The sequence below is a fragment of the Danio rerio genome, chromosome 4 (genome assembly GCF_049306965.1).
Source record: "Danio rerio strain Tuebingen ecotype United States chromosome 4, GRCz12tu, whole genome shotgun sequence".
Taxonomy (NCBI): Eukaryota; Metazoa; Chordata; class Actinopteri; order Cypriniformes; family Danionidae; genus Danio; species Danio rerio.
Genome location: NC_133179.1, coordinates 11,501,551 through 11,516,167, shown reverse-complemented (window position 1 = coordinate 11,516,167; position 14,617 = coordinate 11,501,551). Strand labels below are relative to the sequence as shown.

The 14,617-nt window shown below is 36.9% G+C and overlaps 1 protein-coding gene across 1 annotated transcript; it reads left to right on the top strand.

The window, feature by feature from the left end:
• Positions 1 to 112: 112 nt before the first annotated feature.
• On the top strand, positions 113 to 13,153 carry LOC101885301 (scavenger receptor cysteine-rich type 1 protein M130-like). The gene is made up of 23 exons (XM_073947073.1): positions 113 to 226; positions 513 to 827; positions 1,384 to 1,683; positions 1,776 to 2,090; positions 3,781 to 3,957; positions 4,066 to 4,380; positions 5,669 to 5,971; positions 6,044 to 6,358; positions 6,481 to 6,795; positions 6,889 to 7,203; positions 7,282 to 7,605; positions 7,682 to 7,999; positions 8,670 to 8,966; positions 9,074 to 9,148; positions 9,305 to 9,619; positions 9,735 to 9,926; positions 10,025 to 10,120; positions 10,276 to 10,335; positions 11,140 to 11,190; positions 11,899 to 11,961; positions 12,032 to 12,094; positions 12,189 to 12,245; positions 12,398 to 13,153. The coding sequence occupies exons 1-23, from the start codon at positions 157 to 159 to the stop codon at positions 12,445 to 12,447; spliced, it is 4,701 nt and encodes a 1,566-aa protein (XP_073803174.1). The 5' UTR covers positions 113 to 156; the 3' UTR covers positions 12,448 to 13,153.
• The last annotated feature ends 1,464 nt before the right edge of the window (positions 13,154 to 14,617 follow it).

Genomic DNA, 14,617 nt, shown 5'->3' with positions numbered 1-14,617 from the left:
GTTGTTTGATGATTTCCTCTGTTGCGTCTAATAAGGTAATAGCGGGTGTGATTGGAGGCTGTTTCTCCTCTTTCTCTCTCTTTAAGGGGGCTGAGATGATGCCTGTTCTTCTGTATCATCAGTGTGTAGAAGATTGTTCTGGATGTTGAGTTAATCATGAGGATGGAGAAAACGAGAAGCCTGATGCTCATTTTAATGTCCTCGGCTCTAATGCTCAGCACTGCTGGTAAGTACACATGAAAACTATATGTTAAATACTGGAATGGAGTGTAGCATAAATGAAATTAGGCTTAACTATGATTTTGCATTTCCGATGACAGCAAACACATGTAATGTCAATATTTTCTGTGTTCCCTTAAAAGGCAAAATATGTATCTTATATGGAAAATAGGACATCCAGTTATATTATTTTATCCTGTTTTGTTTATAAATTTCAATTTAGGTTAGTTAGACTTTTTAAAATCTTGTTCTCATGCCTTCATCTTTTTTATCAATTATTTCTCAAACTTTAGACCTTGTGAATGTGCGCTTGGTTGGTGGTCACAGTCGCTGTGCTGGCACAGTGGAAGTTCTTCATAGAGGTCAGTGGGGAACAGTGTGTGATGATTGCTGGGATTTGGCTGATGCTGCAGTGGTGTGTAGAGAACTGGACTGTGGAGAACCTGTAGATGCTCTGGGTGGAGCTCATTTTGGACCAGGATCAGGACGAGTCTGGACAAGCCATGTCACATGTACTGGATCAGAGTCTACACTGAAGAACTGTGGGTCAGCAGGATGGGGTAAAAGCAGATGTGATCATAGCAGAGATGCTGGAGTCTTATGTTCAGGTAAGATTATTGTGCATATCTTAAATGTAATGTGATAAGCGATGTAGGTTTTTTGTGACTTGGTATATAAATTCTTGATCTAAAAATCATTATTCATTTGTTTAATTTAATATTAACCTCATATAATGAGATTAGTGGGCACATTGTTTACAGCACAAGACTATTCTTGGTTTAATTTTGGGGACCGCCACTTGGAGCCTCTGTGTTCAGTCATGGCCTTTATTTTTAATATATGTGAGTTCCGTAAAGGTGTCAAAGCTTAACATTGCTGTAAAATCAATCTGCTGCAACTAACACTATTGCTATGTAATTAATCTAGCTTAATAACCCCAGGGGTCACAATCCAATGAATAAAGAATTGAAAGGCTGATGGCTTTTTATTTGCATGTTGTTTTTTGTTATCTAAAAATCCATGTATTTATGTTTTCATACTGTATTTATAACCATGATCTATACGTTGTTGCTATGTTTTTCAAATAAAAATATGTATTTGTTTATTAATTAATAAATTAATTTTTATTTATTTAAGCCATGATTTTTGTTCATCTGTGTTCAGAGGTCAGGCTGGTTGGAGGTTCTCGCTGCTCTGGGTGGTTAGAGATCCTTCATGATCAGACGTGGATGTCAGTGTGTGACGCTGCCTTTGACCAGCAGGATGCAGAGGTTGTGTGTAGAGAGCTGGACTGTGGGGCTCCTGTACAGGTGCTGAGAGCTGCTGCTTTTGACAAAGTAGACGCTCAGATGTGGACACAAGAGATTCACTGCAGAGGAAATGAATCTCAAATTCACCTCTGTCTAACATCACATTTAACAGTTAAAAGCAATTGCTCTCATGACATTGGTGTGCTGTGTTCTGGTAGGAGCTGCAATTTTGTTTTGTTTTTTGTAACATTTTAAATTTACACTCACTTTTTTTTACATACATCTTACTTTCTTTCACATTTCTAGACATAATAAATGTTAGACTGGTGAATGGTACCAGTCGCTGTGCTGGCACAGTGGAGGTTTATCATAGAGGTCAGTGGGGAACAGTGTGTGGTGCTGGATGGGATATGGCTGATGCTGCAGTGGTGTGTAGAGAACTGAACTGTGGAGAACCTGTAGATGCTCACTATGTTGCTCGTATTGAGCCAGGATCGGGACTCTTCTCAAAGAAAAATGCGATGTGTACTGGATCAGAGTTTACACTCAGGAAATGTGGTTTCATAGAGTCTACTGATCCTCATGTGTGTCTTGATAAAAATGCACAAGTCATTTGTTCAGGTAAGCCTACAAAAATGCATTATCCATGTACAATAATCCATGTATTATAATAATTTTACACTTAATCTGTAAGACAGCCTGTCAGATTACTGCTAGAAAACAAACTATAAAATTAAAGGTGCTATATAATTAAATGGTTTTCTACATCTAATGTAAATCCTTTTAATTAAAACCATGGTTAAAACAGGTCAATCAAAACATTAAATCTGTTACAATGCCAACAGGATCATTAATATGGGTACCTCAGGAAGTGTTTGATTGGCCTAAACATTTCCTAGTGATATTACAAAATGTATAATTTTATTCTTATGTTTATTTTATTTAAATTTTAACACTAGAATTACTGAGGCAGTAGTTTTTGATTTTGTATTTTAATAACTTTGTTACAATTCTTTTAACATTCTTGTCATTGTATCATTCATATTTTATTAAAATTACAAAACAGAAAAAGTATTTTAACCTCGGATGGCCACAACGGTGAAATTGATGCATGCATTTCAGTACGCGCTTCTTTTTCCCATGCATTTGAATATGCTTCTCTTCATTGCCTAGCATCAATATGCTAACCGAAACAATTTTCTGATATCAAATACATAATTTTTGTTTAGACATGTCTTTCAAGCTACATTTTCACTGCAGTGAAAAATCTCCCACCTTATTATTAATGCATTTATAACGTGACAGACATTTAAAGCTTAATTCTAAAGTCTCAAGAGCCTCAGAGTCTCAGAATCTTAGAATGTAAATATAATGTGAAACAATTTTATACAAACTGGTACAATAGCCATTCTAGTAGTTCCACAATTCTAGTAGTTCTCGTATTAAAAAGCAGTTCTCAGCCAGACATTTTAAACTTACCTAAGCCACACACCTACTATCTAGATATTAGCCCAATTTAAATGATTGAAAAGCTACTGATGGTAAAAGTCACATTTTAGCATGCACATAACTTTAAGCAGAGATAAATCATTGAAGTAAACAAAGCATTCAGCTCACTTGCATTACACTGTACAGCAGTTGTTGTTGTTGTTTTTTTTAGCATAACAGGGTCATTATTTAAAGATTTCATCATTAGTTTTAAATAATTATTAACACTCTGTCCTTTAATATATTGTTTCAAATGCTCAGTATTCTATTGACACAGGAAAACAAAGCTAGTGCAATATCTGAAAATTTCGAACACATTTTTACATCATGCAATGTTGTCTAAATATATCTCAAAATCCCAGAAATTTTTTTTTTTTTTTCAGTATTGCACACTCCTAGTATTGACTATAGACAGTAGACTTGATATTTATGTTATTTTGAACAGTTAAACAAGAAGCTCAAGTTTATTCGTGTTTTGGGTAAATAGGGACAGGTGGGATCCTTCCCAGCTTACATGTGGAATGGCAGAAAAAGTTTAAGAAACACTGCAAAAGATGCTGTAGATATAAAAATGTACTGTAAGCAGTTAGGTGTAAGTGTCTGTATTCAGATTTTTGACATAACCATACCGATTTGCTACTATTGATTAGCTATTTTACTGTAACTTAATGTTTCCTGAAAACGTTTAGATTAGAAGACAATGTTTTGCTAAAAATTCACATTGTGTTTTTCTAGCACACTTGCTTTTATTTTGTCAAGGAAACAAAAATTTCCTATGATATAACTGCTAAAAGGCTCACTGACTTAAATGATGTTCTTTCAGAAGTTCGGCTGGTTGGACGTTTTCACTTTTCTTGGAAGTTAAAGACACTTCAAGATCAGATGTGGACACAAGAGATTCAGTGCAGGGGAGATGAGTCTCAAATTCATTTCTGTCCAACATCACCATCACATGAAAACAATTGTTCACGTGACAGTTATGTTGGACTATTGTGTGCAGGTTTTTTCTTTTTCTTCAAATGTAGAGTCCCCCAAATATCACATTTTTTTTGTGTGTGTGTGTGGTACTTTGACTGTATTTTCCATATTAACTCTCTATATTGAATAGGAAATGTGGGAGTAAGGTTGGTTGGAGGTACCGACCGCTGTTCTGGTCGAGTGGAGGTTCTTTACAGAGGTCAGTGGGGAACAGTGTGTGACATTGGCTGGGATATGCCAGATGCTACAGTGGTGTGTAGAGAACTGGACTGTGGAGAACCTGTAGATGCTCTGGGTAACGCTCATTTTGGACCAGGATCAGGACCAATCTGGATGAATCGCTTAACATGTTCTGGATCAGAACCAAAGCTGAGGAAATGTGGATCAGTGGAATGGGGTATATATCACTGTGATCATTCTAAAGATGCAGGAGTCATCTGCTCTGGTGAGCTTCTCCAAATTCCAACCTGTTTTTACATCACTTATTCTAATGGCAATGGTAATGACATTGTAATGACGGTAATTGTAATTGTAAAGTTCTGTTATTAATTACCCTCATGTCATTCCACAAATTAAGATATTTTAGGTGACATCTGAGAGCTCCCTCATTCTCCATATATACAGCGAGGTTCCAGACCTGTTCAAAGTCCAGACAAATGCAAAAAAAAAAAAAAAAAATTCCTCAAAACATATCAAGTAAACAAAATAACTCTTTGTTCAACAGTTTCTTTTCTTCAGTTTAGGGTATGTATTCTTGTAAATAACTTGCTTGTGCATTGAATTGTTACCTCTAATGCACCTGTATTTTAATCTATTTTAGACAGTATTTAGGTAAATTAAATTATATATAAAAATTTACTTTATTTATGTGACATCTACACCAATGATCCTCCAGTTTCAATGGGACAGTTCACCAAAAATTGCTTTTTGCAATTCGTCTTGGCTGGGTCAGTTGACGTTTCTGTGTGGAGTTTGCATGTTCTTCTCGTGTTCATGTGGGTCTGAAGACATGTGGTATAGGTGAATTGAATAAACAAAATTTTCCGTAGTGTTTGTGTGTGAATGTGAGAGTTTATGGATGTTTCCCAGTACTGGGTTGCAGCTGGAAGGGCATACACTGTGTAAAACATATGCTGGAAAAGTTTGTGGTTCATTTGGCTGTGGCAACCCCTGATAAATAAAGGGACTAAGCCGAAGGAAAATAAATGAATGAATGAATGAACGAACTTACAAGGGAGGATAAAGAAGCACTTTGAATCATCAGAGAGTAGTAGAAATGAAATGAAAATAAAATGTTCATTCATTCATAAATTTGTTTTTTGGCTTAGCCACTTTATTAATTTGGGGTCGCCACAGCGGAATGAACCGCCAACTTATCCAGCATATGTTTTACAAAGCGGATGCCCTGCTAGCAGCAACCCATCTCTGGGAAACATCCATACACACTCATTCACACTCATACACTACGGACAATTTAGCTTACCCAATGCACCTGTACCACATGTCTTTGGACTGTGGGGGAAACCGGAGCACCCAGAGGAAACCCATGCGAACACAGGGAGAACATGCAAACTCTACACAGAAATGCCAACTGACCCAGCCGAGGCTCAAACCAGCGACCTTCTTGGTGTGAGGTGAAAGCTCTACCTACTCCGCCCCTGCGTCGCCATAATAAAATGTTTTATTATGTAACTGTTTTTATTTGTTTGTTTGTTTTTCCATCTCTCCTCCAGGTCACAAGCTTGCCAGAAACTCCAGTTGTTCTGGGATAGTGGAAGTGCTTCATAATCAGACGTGGATGTCAGTGTGTGATGCTGCCTTTGACCAGCAGGATGCAGAGGTTGTGTGTAGAGAGCTGGACTGTGGGGCTCCTGTACAGGTGCTGAGAGCTGCTGCTTTTGACAAAGGAGACACTCAGATGTGGACACAAGAGATTCACTGCAGAGGAAATGAGTCTCAGATTCACCTCTGTCCAAAATTAACATCATTACATGAAAAAAACTGTTCACATGATAATGCTCATGGAATGGGTCATGGTGAGTTAAATTAATTTTTATTCTATTAACTATATTTTACTTTTTATTTATTGTTTTTCTATTTTTAATTAGACCAGAAGAATGTGAGGTTGGTTGATGGCAACAGTCGATGTGCTGGTAGAGTTGAGGTTTATCATCGAGGTCAGTGGGGAACAGTGTGTGATTATGGCTGGGATATGGCTGATGCTGCAGTGGTGTGTAGAGAACTGGACTGTGGAGAACCTGTAGATGCTCTGGGTGATGCTCATTTTGGACAAGGATCAGGACTAATATGGATGAGTCTTGTGTTATGTACTGGATCAGAATCAATTTTGAAGAACTGTGGGTCAGCAGGATTGACCAAACATGACTGTTCTCACTATAAAGATGCTGGTGTGATTTGTTCAGGTAAGTCATTTAATTTGTTGTACATGGATAGTAATGTCTGCTTTTCTACTGTATTTTTTTTTTCTCTGAAGCTTTTATTTTTTTCTACTGATCACTGTGGTTTATGAATCTAATACATACAGGTCATTCACCTTCGAGACTTGTTAATGGATCTCACGTTTGCTCTGGGAGGTTAGAGATTCTTCATGATCAGACGTGGATGTCAGTGTGTGATGCTGCCTTTGACCAGCAGGATGCAGAGGTTGTGTGTAGAGAGCTGGACTGTGGGGCTCCTGTACAGGTGCTGAGAGCTGCTGCTTTTGACAAAGGAGACGCTCAGATGTGGACACAAGAGATTCACTGCAGAGGAGACGAATCTCAGATTTCATTCTGTTCAATATCATCATCATACAAACACAAATGCACCAGTGGAAATATTGTGGGATTAATCTGTTCTGGTTAAGTATCATTAATAGTGTTGCTTTCTTTGTTTACATGAAAACTTGTTAATAACTTGTTAATTTAAAAAATATATATTTTTCTAAATTTAGGTTACACTGACTTAAGACTGGTAAATGGTTCAGACTCTTGTTCTGGAAGAGTGGAGCTTCAGTATCTCAGTAAATGGGGCACAGTGTGTGATGCATGCTGGGATATGAGAGCTTCCAGTGTCCTCTGTAAACAGCTGAATTGTGGGATTGCTGTATCTGTTGTGGGATCAGACTGGTTTGGAGAGGGACGTGGTGAAATCTGGGCTGATGTGTTTGATTGTGACGGGAATGAAACAAAACTCTCCGAATGTTCAATCTCTTCATGGAGTCGAGCTGAACGCTCTCATAGACGAGATGTTGGAGTTATCTGCTCTAGTGAGGACATTTTATTAATAATGTATTAAATACATTTCCTTGTATTGTCTTAATAAACTGCCTCATGTTTGTCATCAGACTCATCTCTGGCTCTTCATGAGGGTCTGGTGCGGTTGTCTGGAGAGAGTCAGTGTGAGGGGCAGGTGGAAGTTTTGATCCAGCAGGTCTGGAGGAAGGTTCTGCTGGACTCCTGGAGTCTCATTGAATCCTCTGTGGTCTGCAGACAGCTGGGCTGTGGTTCTGTGCTCAACTTCTCGGGCTCCTCTTCATCCAGTCCTGAACACAGTCATGAGTGTGTGATGGGCTTCCAGTGCTCTGGGAGTGAAGCTCATCTGGGGAACTGCAGCTCTCCACAAACTCTCAACTGCAGCTCCACACAACAGCTGTCAATCACCTGCCTTGGTGAGAACAACAACATCTGGACAGATTCTGGAGTTGTTCCTGATCAATAATGTGTTTCTCTTTCTCTGAATATCAGGCCGCGGTTCCATCAGGCTGGTGGGTTCTGGGGGAGACTGTGCAGGGAGGCTGGAGGTTTTTCACAACGGCTCATGGGGGACAGTGTGTGACGACTCCTGGGATATTAAAGATGCCCATGTGGTGTGCAGACAGCTGCAGTGTGGAGTGGCCCTCAGTAACCAGCAGGTACCAGCCTGGTTTGGTCCTGGTTCTGGACCCATATGGCTGGATGAGGTGGAGTGTGAGGGGAATGAGACGTCCCTGTGGAGCTGCTCTTCTCCAGGCTGGGGAAAACATGACTGTCAACACAAGGAGGATGTAGGAGTCATCTGCTCTGGTAAAAAATTTATCATTTAATTAAACACACCAGAACCATAAGATAATTAGGGTGTTCAGATTCTCAAGAAACTTCAAAGCAATTGTTTTGGAGCTGTTTGGAGCAAAATCTGTAGGACATTTATCCTCTTGGAGAAGGATTGGACCTCCTTGTGCCAAATGACAAATATCCTGATGCAAACGAAATAGCACAAACGCAAATAATGACACTTAAGCACAACATAGCCAGTCATCCAATTCTTCACTGACTTAAGTAAGTTAGTTATTTCAGTAACATAAGGAGTGTCTCATTTTGTAAAAAAAAATACATATACAGTATTAAGTTTACAATTAACTTATATTAATGTATTTACTGACTGAAAGCTCGTTTGACAGTAAAGCTAATGGTTCATATTATGTGAAGCGTGTGATAAATAGTATTAAATAATGTGTTTTTAGCCATAATTGTTAAAGGGTTAGTTCACTCAAAACTGAAAATTCTGTTCTTAATTACTAACCTGTTCCAATCCTCTGAGATCTTCCTTCATTTCCAGAATTTCATGTCCCTTAAATAACAACACACACTCACAAATGGTAAAGGTGGAAGTATTAAATTGTTCATGGTTATTATCGTTACTTAACTGACTGGAGTTAAATGTGAATTATGGTTAATTGTAATGCTTTCTATCAAGAGTTTAAAGAGATCAGGTTAACTGAGGGCTGTGAAGGGAATGTGGAGGTTTTCTACAATGGATCCTGGGGAAATGTGTGCTGGAATCAGATGGACAGAGACACAGCGAGTCTGATATGTCAAGAGCTTAACTGTGGAAGATCTGGCAGTGAACCCAGTAATTCAGAGGGGCTGAGGCCTCATAATTGGCTTGATAAAGTTTTATGCAGACAACATGATTCCAGTTTATGGCAGTGTCCATCTGCACCCTGGGGACAGAATGACTGTAGAAACGAAGTGGTCAAGATTAGCTGCACAGGTATGATGATATTTAACTGATTTAAGATGGTTTGAAGTGTTTCTGTTTATTTATAATGGCTAATGTTCTTTATTAGTGATTAAAAAATTGTAACTTTTTTATCACAGAGAAAAATCATGATTCTCCTCAGATTCATTTGACATGTTCTACCTCAACAGCAACTCACCAGAGACAGTGTTCAAGTAAGTTTATTATATGTTAATACTTTATATAGTTATCTTGTTTTTCAGTAAATTAATTACAGCATTTATTAGTTAGATTTTTGTTTTATCATATTAGTTATAAATGTGATTATTTTTGTAATAAAGTAGGTCAGTGAGGGTTATTGTGTGTTTCAGCTCATGTTCCTCTCAGACTGCGTGGAGGGGACGGTCGGTGCTCTGGGAGGCTGGAGGTGTATCATAACGCTGTGTGGGGCTCAGTCTGTGATGATCTCTGGGACATCAGCGATGCTCAGGTGGTCTGCAGGCAGCTGGGTTGTGGAGCAGCACTGAGGGCTGATGGGAATTCAGCCTTTGGTGCTGGTGAACGTGTTGTGTGGTTGAACAGAGTCCAGTGCAGAGGGAATGAGCTTCACCTGTGGGACTGTCCTCTCTCCCTGAACAACCACACTGACTGCTCCCACAAAGAGCACGCTGGACTCACCTGTGCAGGTCACTGAAAATTCTTAGCAAAATTGTTGATTTCAGGATTTTAGTGGGTATACGATTTGTTTATTTTAAATTAGTACTTGACATTGTTTTAATGTGTTCATGTCTGTTTTGCCAGATTTGCCTGGTGTTCCCGGACACACACCTCCTGCCAAAACAACATCTGGTTCTATTCAAGTTTCAACACAAGTTCCTCGCACAGAAACTCTCCCAGTCCCCCCAGTGCTGCTGATTGTACTGGGAGTTGTGCTCTTACTGCTCTTAGTGCCGCTGCTTACACTGATTCAGCAGAACAGAGTGATGAGGAGAGGTAGGAGAGATCCAGAGACTGTCATATTGTGTCTTCTTCAGTGTGTGATCAGTCTTGTGTTGTGAACTGACAGCAGGTTTGTGTGTCGACACTCACAGCTCTCTCTAAGAGGACACACAGGACCATCACTGAGGCCGTTTATGAGGAGATTCAGCAAAGACCCACGAAAAGACAAAGTTTTTTTACTCAGAAGGGTAAGTCCGTCCCCAGGGGTATGTATAAATCACATAGATCCAAAAAGTTATGGAACTTTATATGTCTTATATAACATTTTATACAGTTACTGTTGTATTATTTAAATTAAGTGAAGAATTTGAATTCCTTTATTGATTCTACTCCTCCATAACAGGTAATGTCCTTTCTAAACAACAGCATTCTGGATATGAAGATGCAGATGATCTTCTTTCAGGTTGTAGGACTGAAATATAATAATGTCACCTGTTACAGTACATACAAAACTGAATGTAGTCTATGTTAAAGGGATAGTTTACCCAACAATTTACATTTACTCACCATTTACTTGCCTTCAATTGGTTTCACACTTAAAGTGATTTATGAGTTTCTTCGTTTTGTTGAACACAAAAGATGATATTTTGTGGGAAAGCTAAAAATCTATAACAATTGACTTCCATATTTAGAAAAAAATTACTATGGAAGTGTAAAGAGTAGTTTATAAAGAGATTCGTCAGGCAGACAACAGTCAAAAACAGGAGCATAAAAATAATCAAAAATCATGGCCAGAGTAAAAGGCGAATGGTCAGTACAGGTGGCAAAACAACAGGAACAATAAACAATACAATGGTCAAAAACACAGGAAGGCAAGCCTAGGAAAACTCTTCATGATGTTCACTTACTGTATAACAGCACTCAGTGCTCACTCAGCATGTGCTTCCAACTGTGTGAGTGTAATCAGGGAGTATCTGGAACTGGTGTGTGAGTGCAACGACTTCTGGGAGTTGTATTTTATATAGTGGCAGATGTGTAATTGTCCAGTGATGTGCACAGGCTAGATCGCTGTGACTGGAAGCAAATGGCCTTTTGTGTTCAACAGAAAAAGTTTGGAACAAGTAGAAGATGAGTAAATGATGATGAACTATCCTTTTTCATTTGTATTTAAAAGCAATTAAAAACACCCCTTTATCCATTTATCTAATTTATTTAACAGTATTTTAATGCAGGGAATATTGAATCTTTTTTCTTGTATGTTTTTAAGTGAGTTCTGCACCTCACTCCTATGATGACATCACAACTGAAGACCCTGAAGGTCAGTGCCTTTAACTAATTTAACTTAAAGAAGTCAGATTATTATTTTACATTTCAACATGCAGTAATAGCATGTAGTTAGATCAGATTCATTAGTTGTTACAAGCAGTTACTACAGAATCAACCACAGTGCATAGTTTATTTAACAAGGGTGACAAACAAACAATGACTAATCTGAACAAAAACATTTAGTACAGTACACACATATATTTCAAATGAGTACTATGAAAAGAGTAAATGAATGAACCCAAATTGATGCAGGGAAATAAAGGATCAGTTATTAGTTAGTAAAGGAACTTGAACTTGAAATGGAACATTTAGTATAACCATCTGAAACTAGATCTTTATCCAAGGGGTCTACAGACTCGTACTGAACTTAGTTTTAGTTAGATGTACAATACTTGAATTTGCCTTAAAAGTTGTGCAAGCTTATAATGCACTTTTGAATAAAAGTCTTGATGGTTAATTTATGATGACAATCTCTATGTTATTATCGGTTGAGTGAATAATGACTTAATGGACTCACTAAATTCACAAGATGACACACAACTCTCATTCTTACACAACTCTCATTCTTATGTTGTTTTCTTCAGCTGATACTTGTTTTGCATATGATGAACAAAGTATAAATAATACTAATTCCATTTGATTAAAGGAATAATAAAGCATTTTCTGCTTATTTCTTCTTTTCTCTTTATTCATCTATAAGAACAAGTATCATCTGAGAATTATGATGATGCAATCACTGCTGGACGGAGACATTTTGGTGCAGGTACATTTCTTATACTTATTTCCACAGTTTTTAATATATTTTTGTTTAAGTTGTTTTTATTTTTTTATAGATGATGTGTCAGAAAACTATGATGATGTCGTCGTTGTACGACAACTCTCCAATGATAAAGCAGGTGTGTGCTTTAGATGATACTTGTGTACATTTAGAAAAAAAAAAATTATACTAGCAGATAATATTTAAATTAATAACTGAAGCATTTATTTTAGAGAGTGAGGAGGATTGTGGTGATTCTGATGTCAGGGAGTATGCAAGTGACATGTTTGGTACGTTATTGACACCTTTTAATTTGATATTTTCTTATTTCCTGTGATAATGACAGCTTATTTAAGTTGACTGCTGCTATCGAGGAGTTCATAATTATACTTTTTAAAAGCTTATATTGATTCAATTGTTTTTGCTTTTTTTCTAATACCAGCTTATGATGATGTGGGGGAAGAACCAGAAAAACTGGAAGCAAATGTGTAACCTAGCCACACAGAGTGTTTCTTTTGTTTTAAAGCAAGTTTTCGGTAGATTTAAGAAGATGCTATCAAATGTTCTGCTGTTGTTTCCCTATATTTTTTGTAATGATGTTTTTTTTTATCTTTTTAATATAATTATAACTTGCTCTCATGGCCTTTTCAGAATGTTTAAGTTTCTTTTTCAGATGTTTTATGATGTAATTTAATTTCAGTCATGCAGACATTTCTGTTTAATATAACCTATTTTCCACCCAACATTCACACAGTTTTTATAAACATTAATTATGATTTCAGATGCCATCCATTTATCCATTTAACATGTATCCTCCTCTGTTCCAGTCTCATTTTACAAATACTTCGTCTTGTAAACATAATATTCCCATTGAATATACTGTAGACCCTCTGATGGTGGACTTTTATATTTTTTGATTAACCTAGGAATGTACTTTGAGAAATATCTTGATAAACAGCTACCATGGGATCTTCATAAGAATGTAATAACTCCTTTAAACTAGCAGAAGAGCTTATTGTTCACTTTATATTTAGCAGAGGAGGTTTCTGACAATGAGACATTGTTTGTATACACTTTTTAATATTGAGACTTTATGTTTGTATTATTTTAAGTAGCTGTTTTAGATTTTAATCCAGTTTAAATGTGTTGAATTGCTTCGAATGTTTTCTGATGAGGAATAAAATCAAACTTGAATTTGAATGGTGTTATTTTATTGTCTTGAAACTGGGGAATGTTGCAACCCAATCTGTTGTAGCACTGGATTTGTGTGCACAAAATGTAAATGTTTAATATAACTAAATAGTGTGTGTTCAAAGGAATAGTCCTTTGAAATATCTCTTGTTCATATCAGCAGTTAGTTATCAGTGCTCATATCTTTCACTGCAGGTGCCAGACTTTGACGCTGTATCTACACTCAAGTGTTTCCCACAATCGCTCTACTCATGTCAGATGTCAGCACTTTAACTTTATTTTTTCACAGCGTACTCAGTGAAGCGTTTTTCTGAGGTATGGGAGGAGTTCTCTTTATAAGTAGCTGGATATATATCGAAAAAACTGAAAATGCTTCTGTCTGATTTGTTGCCGAAGCTGCTGATTTCCTCTGCTAACTCTCAAAAGTGATAAGAAGACTCTCTTTCTTTAGAATCTCACGAGAGGTTGTAGAGGAGATGAAGATGAAGAGCTGTCTGACAGTCCTTTTGATATCTACAGTTGTTACACTCCCCAATGAAGGTAAGGTAATCTTCAGTTAAGGGAATCTTCCTGTTTGTTTGTTTGTTTGTTTGTTTGTTTGTTTGTTTGTTTGTTTGTTTGTTTGTTTGTCTGTTTGTTTGTTTGTTTGTTTGTTTATTTATTTAGTTGTTTAATATAAAAAGTATGCCTAGTGTGCAAAATCTTGTGCGTCTAAAATGATGTTTAGAATTAATTATCTTAATAAACTAATGCATTCGTTGCACGGTTTACTGGTACTATGGTAGTATCACGATACTATGGCTTCAAAATACTGGCGGTGCTACTGTGGTTTGTAAATGGTAGTATCCTCATTAATGGTTTATCTACAGTAAATGTTAGATGTGGAGGAAAAATCACTACAAAACTCACACGTTTTTGCAACAATAGACCATTTTATTAGAATAGTTTGTGGAACTAAGGTTGCAAGTTTTCTGATGTTTTCTGAAGTTTAAAACTCACATCTGAATCGATTCATTTCTGTTTCTCTCAATATGATTTAGTAGCTACAACAACCACAGCAATCTCTTAAAGAGAACGACTCACGAAGTGAAATTCTGAATTACTTTGGATTGTTACCCGATAAAAAAATATATAGATGAAAAACCCAAAATAGCAACAGGAAGCATTTTTTGGCCACTTCATTTAGACTAATGTTGTTGGAAAAATGCTCTTTTGTAGCAAATTTCATTTGGTATAGTTTGTATCTTTATTTTAATGTATTTTTTGTTGGTCAGATATCTACAAAATAAACAAAAATAATGAATTTTAGGTGAAGTGACGTGCGAATAATAATTTTTTCAATAATAAGGGAATTATGAATTAAATTGAAGACCTATTATAACATGTAAAATATAGTAATTCTGACCATTTTCTTTATAATTTGAGTTATGATTTAAAGTAGCGCAATACTACTTGGTATCATGATACTTCA

Bases quoted from the DNA above. Each gene is read 5' to 3' on its own strand.
- LOC101885301 (XM_073947073.1), top strand. From the start codon at position 157: ATGAGGATGGAGAAAACGAGAAGCCTGATGCTCATTTTAATGTCCTCG. The intron at 2,091-3,780 runs GTAAGCCTACAA...ATGTTCTTTCAG, and splicing joins TGCACAAGTCATTTGTTCAG to AAGTTCGGCTGGTTGGACGT. The intron at 12,095-12,188 runs GTGTGTGCTTTA...CATTTATTTTAG, and splicing joins ACTCTCCAATGATAAAGCAG to AGAGTGAGGAGGATTGTGGT.